General features: G+C 35.7%; 1 protein-coding gene across 1 annotated transcript; it reads left to right on the top strand.

Annotated features, from left to right (window-relative positions):
- The first annotated feature begins 2,017 nt into the window (after window positions 1–2,017).
- On the top strand, window positions 2,018–2,971 carry LOC122700964 (olfactory receptor 2T29-like). Its single transcript, XM_043913987.1, has one exon. The coding sequence runs from the start codon at window positions 2,018–2,020 to the stop codon at window positions 2,969–2,971; it is 954 nt and encodes a 317-aa protein (XP_043769922.1).
- The last annotated feature ends 6,588 nt before the right edge of the window (window positions 2,972–9,559 follow it).

The raw sequence follows: 9,559 nt of genomic DNA, 5'->3' as shown, positions 1-9,559 counted from the left end.
TAGGCAGATGCCCCAGGAGCCTGAATTATTTAATTTGTAAAAGGAGAAAATAAGATGAGTAAGTACTTCATAGGCTCTTGGGTACAAAAAACACAGTAATGCAATAAAACAATTGCTTAGAATCTGCCAGATTAAGATTTGTTACTACTCTACTACTACTGTTAATAATTACTCAAGTTTAATAAGTACCATTTTGTTGATTTTGAACTCAGGCAATTTGGTAGAGAAAAGTAAGAAAAAAATTGGCCTCCCTTTTGAATAGGGAGGCCAATTGTTTTTGTGGTACAAACAGAATTCCCTTATCTGTCTGGTATCCTAGGTATTCAGTGTCACTTGAACACAGTGACTTTCATTTACCAAAGAAAGGTAAGTCCCACTTCCCACTTGCCCTCTGCTCTTTTTTCATTTATTCAACAAATAGATTTGAGGTCTTCACTTGTACCAGCCACTGCACTGGTCCTTGCTTCATTCTGACCACAAATAGACTAAGTCATAGGTGTATTTGGTCTTAATTGTACAGTTTTAAAATTTTACACAGTTGGAGCTCAGCATTCATTTGCCAGTGAAAGTAGAAATTGACAGAAATACATGTTAATGCAATGTGTGGCAAATTTGTTGTATATCTACGTTAAAGCACCAAATACACTTTTAAAGTTGTCTGAAGCTTCATCACTCCAGAACATGGGATTGTTAATAAGCTGAATATTGTAATTAGTTTGGGGATTATTACAAGAATATAAAATATATTTGAAACTTGGAAATTCTACATGAAATATTACTGCATCATCAGTTCATTTCAGTTCAGTCACTCAGTCGTGTCCGACTCTTTGTGATCCTATGAATCGCAGCACGCCAGACCTCCCTGTCCACCACCAACTCCCGGAGCTTACTCAAACCCATGTCCATCGAGTCGGTGATACCATCCAGCCATCTCATCCTCTGTCATCCCCTTCTCCTCCTGCCCCCAATCTCTTCTAATCTCTTCCCAGAAAGAAGCCAATATTTCCTCTGGTTGATAAGGACTGATAAAACTTAACATTTAACATGTAAGAAAATGAAAAGCTCCAAAATGTAATCTGCCTGATAGAAATTGTAGGGGAAACTACTAATTCTCTTAAGAAAGTTCAGGTGTATTTTTTTCTACTGTTCTTAATAATTTATTTTGTATCTCTTTAAAATTTCTAGTTTAAATCACATTTATGTAATATTTCTCCCTGATTGACTGATTATGACCTCTTTAAGCGTAACTAAGTTTAATTATTTTTTATTTGTCTTTAGCATTGAACACAGATATGTACTGTGAGCAGCAGGATAAGGGGCAGAACATTATATGGAGTCAGAGACTTCTCAGTGTTGTTCAGTTTTCCTTTATGCATCTCTTTTTCCATGAAAACTTGATTGCTGTAGGCAATAAAGCAGATAATGCTTGCAAAACAAATGAATGCCTTGTCTTGTAAATGGCAGTGACCTTCTAAATGCTAGTTCTTTTCCCTGATATTTGAAACAAATGGTAGGAACTATAAGGAGATGAAGTTGCAGAAGCATGTACTAGATAAAACAGAGATGGGATTCTGTATGAAACTCTGCTTATCCACAGGTAAAATTGGAAATATATTTATTTATATTTATACACTCTTATTTTCTTAATTATATATTTATATAGAGTTTGCATGAGGAAATCTCATGACGTTGAACTTTGGCAAACTTACTATTAGTAACTGATTGTTTTAACCCACAATATACTCACTGAAAGACAAGTTGTGAATTCCTTCTCTTTCAAAGAATGTATTGAATTGCAGGAATCTTATAATCCTCAAATCTACAACCCCATAACCTTTCCTCTTATTAGCACAACTGGATTGCATACATGGCTGTGCATGAAGGTGTGTATGCACACACAGACAAAAACACAAACACACATGCAGCTGAAGCACACTAAACATTAATATCAGGTGGTCATATTGCATGAACAATCTATTAATTACAAAGCTCTCCTTGCTTATCTAGGTGAAACTTCATGGACAGCTCCACCTGGGCGGCCAACTACACTGAACAGTTGGATTTCATCCTCGTGGGACTCTTCAGTCAATCCAAGCACCCAGCTCTCCTTTGTGTGGTCATTTTTGTGATTTTCCTGATGGCCTTGTCTGGTAATAGCATCCTGATCTTTCTGATACATTCTAATGCCCATCTCCAAACCCCCATGTATTTTTTTATCAGCCAGTTGTCCCTCATGGATGTGATGTACATTTCTGTCACTGTGCCAAAGATGCTCATGGACCAGGTCATGGGTATGAATGAGATTTCAGCCCCTGAATGTGGAATGCAGATGTTTCTCTATTTGACTCTAGTAGGTTCAGAATTTTTTCTTCTGGCTGCCATGGCCTATGACCGCTATGTGGCCATCTGTCATCCACTCCATTATTCTACTCTCATGAGCCATAAGGTGTGGCTGTTCTTGGTGTCTGGCTGCTGGTTCCTGGGATCAGTGGATGGCTTTATGCTCACACCAGTCACCATGACCTTCCCCTTCTGCAAAACCAGGAAGATCCATCACTTCTTCTGTGAGGTCCCTGCTGTAATGAAGCTTTCCTGCTCAGACACTTCCCTCTATGAGACACTCATGTACCTGTGTTGTGTCCTCATGCTCCTCATTCCTGTGACAGTCATTTCAAGCTCTTATTCATTCATCCTCCTCACCATCCACAGGATGAATTCAGCAGAGGGCAGGAAGAAGGCTTTCACTACTTGTTCTTCCCACATGACTGTTGTCATCCTGTTCTATGGGGCTGCAGTCTATACCTACATGCTCCCCAGCTCCTACCACACCCCTGAGAAGGATATGATTGTATCTGTATTTTACACCATACTCACTCCTGTTCTTAACCCTTTAATCTATAGTCTTAGAAATAAGGATGTCACAGGGGCTCTAAAGAAAATGTTAAACATGGGATCTGTCACAACACTGTAAAGTAAGACATTTTTGTACTAATGGTTTATTTTCCTTCACTGTACATATCAGAAATGTATAGTCTTATGCCAATATTATTCTTCAGATTTTCATGCCATGATGTATCATCCCATATTCATCCCTGAGAGAGTTGATAGGCAGTCCAGGGCCCTTCCAGTAGGAAGTGAGCATTCTCCCTCATGTTTTCCTTAAGCCTTGTGCAACAATGTATCTTGCCCAAGGACTGGCCTTTCTTTAAGTCAAGAGCTAATGATCACACAGCATGATGTCTTACTCATGGAAATGCTTTTTCTTAAACATTTCTTATCCTACATTAGAATTTTTAAAAAATAGATGAAATTAGTTTAAAATCTGAGTAATGCATGGATCTTACCTTGAAGGAATTTAAACTGTAAATATAGTTTGTTTAGTAATTGCAATTGCTGTTACTCAGTCACTAAATTGTTTTTGACTCTTTGTGACCCCATGGCCTGCAGCATGCCAGGCTCCTCTGTCTTCCACAATCTCCCAGAATTTGCTTAAATTCAGCATCTGGGTGTTTTCCAATGAAACATCTTTTCACATCAGGTGGTCAATGTACTGGAACTTCAGCTTTAGCATCAGTCCTTCCAAATAATATTCAGGGTTGATTTTCCTTTAAGATTGATTGGTTTCATCTCCTTGTTGTCAAGGGACTCTCAAGAATCTTCTCTAACACCACAGTTCAAAGCCATCAATTCTTTGGTGCCTAGCCTTCTTTACAGTCCAACTCTCACATCCATACATGACTACTGGAAAAATGATAACTTTGACTATATACACCTTTGTTAGTAAAGCGATGTCTCTGCTTTTTAAAATGTTGTTAAGGTTTGTCATAGCTTTCCTTCCAAGGAGCAAGCATCTTTTAACTTCATGGCTGCAGTCACCATCCATAGTGATTTTGAAGCCCAAGAAAATGAAATCTGTCATTGTTTCCACTATTTCCCTTTCTATTTGCCATGAAGTGATGGGAATGGATGCCATGACCTTAGATTTCTTTTTTTTTTTTTAAATGTTGAGTTTCAAGCCAGCTTTTTCATTCTGCCTTTTCACCCTCATCAAGGTGCTTTTTAGTTCCTCTTTTCTTTCTGTTATGAGAGTAGTATCATCTGTATATTTGAGGTTGTTGATATTTCTCCCAGGAATCTTGATTCCATCTTATGATTCATCCATCTTAGCATTTCACACGATGTTCTCTGCATGTAAGTTAAATAAGCAGGGTGACAATATATAGCCTTTTTGTACTCCTTTCCCAATTTTGAATCAGTCCATTGTACTGTGTCTGGTTCTAACTATTGCTTGTTGACCCACAAACAGATTTCTCAGGAGACAGATAAGGTGTTCTGATACTTAATCTCACTCTATTCACAAATGATAAGATATTGTATATTAAAAATTCTAAGAAATATAAACAAACACTACTGAATTCTATTAGTTCAGTACAATATAAGACAAATATGCAAATATTGTACTTCTAAATGCCAGGTATTAACATTCTGAAAATGAAATTTAAAAAATAATTAGTCAAAGAATAAAATATCAAGCATTTGGGGAGAAATTGAACAAAACTACTGTTAAGATTCGTACACTGAAAACTACAAAACTTTGTTGAAAAATCTTAGAAACAAAACTTTGTTGAAAAATTTTAGAAACAAAATTTTTAAACAAACAGAAATGCATCTCATATTCATAAATCAAAGATTTAATATTATTAGGATGGAAACACTGCTTAACTTAATTTACAGATTAAATACAATCTTTGTCAAAATTGCAGCTGGCTCTTCTATAGAAATTTGGAAGCTGATCCTAAAATTCATATAGCATTGCAAAGTACTTTGAAAAGCCAAACCAAAAAGCAGAAATAATAAACTTGGAAAATTCCACTTCCCAATTATAAAAATTGCTAAAAAACTATAGATATCAAAAGAGCATTCCACTTGCATAAAGTGAAGTGAAAGTTGCTCAGTCATGTCTGACTCTTTGTGACCCCATGGACTGTATAGTCCATGGAATTCTCCAGGCCAGAATACTGGAGTGGGTAGCCTTTCCGTTCTCCAGGGGATCTTCCCAACCCACTTGCATAAAGGTAGACATTTAGATCAATGGAGTAGGATTTTTTTGTCTAAAAACAAACACACATTTATAGGCAAGTTATTTTCAACAGAAGTTCCAAGACAGCAGGGAAAGAATAGACTATTTAACAAAAAGCACTGCAACAAGTAGATATCCATGTGTAAAAAAAAAAAAAAAAGAAAAAAGAACCTGGTGCCCCAACTCACAACTTACACAAAAATTAACTGAAAATAAAGACCTAAATCAGTGATAAAAATATAAACCCTTTGGGGAAAAAAATATATATATATATATATATAAAAGTAAATCTTCATGATCTTTTGGCTTCTTAAATATGGTACTAAATGAACCAGATTCCAAAAGAAAAAAAAAAAAATTTCATTTTCAAACTGAAAAACCAAGTCCCCCATAGAATGGAAGAAAGCCCCCCCAGGCTCACCTGAGTTCCAGAAATTTGTCCAAGGACAACCATTTAAAGGTGTGCCACTAATCAGAGTGAGGGTAAGGAGTGATTGTGTGAATAGGAGTGATTTTGTGAGTAGAGCAAGCCTCCTATTCACACAATGAATGAAATGAATCCAAGAGAGTGTGAGTGGGTAAACAAGAGAGACTAAATAAAGAGGACAGATAGATGGAGAAAGAGAAATATGGACAGACAGATGGGATACCTGGACTGATGAAGGAAGAGTGGACATAAGGAGAGTCAAAGAGGAGGAAAGAAGAATAAATACCAGGAAGAAAAGTTGAGAGATGAATGGAAGTACAGAATAAAAGAAGGACAAACAAGTGAACAATTATTTGGATGGATGAAAGAAATGAAGGAAGAATAAAAGAAGGAATGGAAGGAGGGAGATTTGTGTTTGAGAGAACAGATAACTGGGAAAAGGAGACCTCAAACACAATAAGTTTAAAAAAAAAAAAAGGAAAGGCAGAGAAATACTGCACAAATGAAGGAACAACCTAAAAACACACAAGTCCAAATAAATGAAGAGAAAATAGGCAAACAACCTGAAAAAGAATTTAGAATAATGATAGTAAAGATGATCCATAACCTTGAAAATAGAAGGTAGAAAGTGAATCAGTGAACAAGTCCTAGAAGAATGAAAGAATAAACATACAGAGGCAAGCAACACAATTACTGAAATTAAAAACACTCTAGAAGGAATCAATAGCACAATATCTGAACCAGAAGAATGGATCAGTGAGCTGGAAGGTAGAATGGTGGAAATAACTGCTGAAGAACAGAATAAAGGAAAAAGAATGAAAAGAATTGAGAATAGTCTTAGAGACCTCTGGGACAATATTAAATGCACCAACATTCAAATTATAGGGGTCCCAGAAGAAAAAGAGAAAAAGTGTATGAGAAAATTTTTAAAGATATTGCAATTGAAGATTTCCCCAACATGGGGAAGGAAATAGTCAATCAAGTCCAAGAAGTGCAGAGTCCCATATACGATAAAAGAAAGAAGAAACATGCCAAGATACATACTAATCAAACTAACAAATATTTAGCACAAAGAAAGAATATTGAAAGCAGCAAGAGAAAAACAACAAGTAACATACAAGGGAAAGCCCTATGTTTAACAGCTGATCTTTCAGCAGAAACTCTGCAGGCCAGAAGGGAATGGCAGGATATATTTAAAATACTGAAAGAGAAAAACCTACGACCAAGATTATTCTACCTGGCAGGCATCTCATTCAAACTTGATGGAGAAATCAAGCTTTACAGACAAGCAAAAGTTAAGAAAATTTACTACCATCAAACCAGCTTTAAACAAATGTTAAGGGACTTATATATTCAGGAAATACAAGAGAAGGAAAAGATCTACAAAAACAAATCCCAAACAATTAAGAAAATGGCAATAGGAACATATATATCAATAATTACTTTAAATATAAATGGATTAAATGCTTCAATCAAAAGACATAGACTGACATAGACTGGTTGAATGGATACAACAGCAATACCCATATATATGCTGTTTACAAAAAACCCACTTCAGACCTAAAGACACATATAGACTGAAAATGAGAGGATGAAAAAATATTCCATGGAAGTGAAAGTCAAAAGAAAGCTGGAGTAACAATCCTCATATCAGACAAAATAGACCTTAAAATAAAGACTACTACAAGAGATAAGGAAGGACACTATGTAATGATCAAGGGGTCAGTTCAAGAGGAAGACATGGCAATTGTAAATATCTATGCACCTAACATAGGGGTAACTTGATAGATAAGGCAAACACTAACAGACATAAATTGAGAAATTCACAGTAACACAATAGTAGTAGGAGACTTTGACACCCCTCTTATACCAAAGGACAGATCATCAAAACAGAAAATTAATAAGGAAGTACAAGTCTTAAATGACACATTAGACCAGATGGATCTCATTGATATCTTCAGGACATTCCATCCAAATGCAGAATACATCTTTTTCTCAAGTGCACATGGAACATTCTCCAGGATAGACTACATCTTGGGTCACAAATCAACTTTCAGTAAATTTAAGAAGATTGAAATCATATCAAGTATCTTTCCTGATGATGACACTATGAGATTAGATATCAGCTACAACAAAAAGACTAAAAAACACAAACACATGGAGATTAAACAATATGTTTCTAAATAACTGACAGATTACTGAAGAAATAAAAAGGTAAATCAAGAAAATTTCCAGAAACAAATGACAATGAAAACACAACAACTCAAAACCTATGGGATGCAGCAAAAGCAGTTCTAAGAGGGAAGTTCAGTAATACAATCCTACCTTAATAAGAAAAACATTGAATAGACAACCTAACTTTACACTTAAAACAGCTGGAAAAAGAAGAACAAAACCCCAAAGTTAGCAGAAGGAAAGAAATCATAAAGATCAGAGCAGAAATAAATGAAAAAGAAATGAAAAAAAAAATAGCAAAGATTAATAAAACTAAAAGCTGGTTCTTTGAGAAGATAAACAAAATTGATAAGTCTTTTTAGCCAGACTCATCAAGAAAAAAATGAGAAAAGAATCAAATCAACAAAATTATAAATGAAAAGGAGAGGTTACAAAAGACAATGCAGAAATACAAAGGTGTATAAAAGGCTACTATGAGCAACTGTATGGCAATAAAATGGATAATCTGGAAGAAATGGACAGATTCTAAGAAAAGTTCAATCTTCCAAGACTGAACCAGATGGAAATAGAAATTATGAACAACTCGATTACAAGCACTGAAATAAAAACTGTGATCAAAAATCTTCTTAAAAACAAAAGCCCAGGACCAGATGGCTTCACAGGTGAATTCTATTAAACATTTAGAGAGCTAATGTCTATCCTTCTAAAGCTCTTTCAAAACGTTGCAGAGGAAGAAACACTTCCAAACTGATTCTATGAGGCCATAATTACCCTGATACTAAAACCAGAAAAAGACAACACACAAAAAAGAAAACTACAGGCCAATACCACTGATGAACACAGCTGCAAAAATCTTGAGCAAAATTCTAGCAAACAAAAATTCAACAGCACATTAAAAAGCTCATACACCATGATAAGGTTGGGTTTATTCCAGGGATGCAAATATTCTTCAATATACACAAAATCAATGTGATACACTGTATTAACATATTGAAAGATAAAAATCATATGAAAATCATAATAGATGAAGAAAAAGACTTTGACTCATAAAAAGAGCTTTTATGATAAAAACTCTTCAAAAAACGGGCATAGAAGGAACCTACCTCAACATATCATATATGGACTTTACTCCTTGGAAGAAAAGATATGACCAATCTAGACAGCATATTAAAAAGCAGAGACATTACTTTGCCAACAAAGGTCCATCTAGTCAGAGCTATGGTTTTTTCAGTAGTCATGTAAGAATGTGAGTTGGATTATAAAGAAAGCTGAGCACCAAAGAATTGACGCTTTTGAACTGTGATGTTGGAGAAGACTCTTGAGAGTCCTTTGGACTGCAAGGAGATCCAACCAGTCCATACTAAAGGAAATAAGTCCTGAATACTCATTGGAAGGACAGATGCAGAAGCTGAAACTCCAATACTTTGGCCACCTGATGTGAAGAAATAACTTACTGGAAAAGACCCTCATGCTGGGAAAGATTGAAGGCAGGAGGAGAAGGGGATGACAGACGATGAGATGGTTGGATAGCATTACTGACTGGATGGACATGAGTTTGAGTAAGCTCCGGGAGTTGGTGATGGACAGGGAAGCCTGGTGTGCTGCAATCCATGGGGTCGCAAAGAGTCTGACTCACCTGAGCAACTGAACTGAACTGATATATGATAAGCCTGCAGCAATCTTTATTGTCAATGGTTAAAAACTGAAAGCATTCTAAGATCAGGAACAAGACAAATGTGTTCACTCTCACCACTATTATTAACACAGTTTTGGAAGTCCTAGCTATGGGAATCAGAGAAGCAAAAGAAATAAAAGGAATCCATATTGGAAAATAATTAAAACTCTTACTGTTTGCAGATGACATGACACTATACATA

This window comes from Cervus elaphus, chromosome 9 (assembly GCF_910594005.1).
Source record: "Cervus elaphus chromosome 9, mCerEla1.1, whole genome shotgun sequence".
NCBI classification, from domain to species: domain Eukaryota; kingdom Metazoa; phylum Chordata; class Mammalia; order Artiodactyla; family Cervidae; genus Cervus; species Cervus elaphus.
This window is presented reverse-complemented; position numbering and strand designations above follow the sequence as displayed.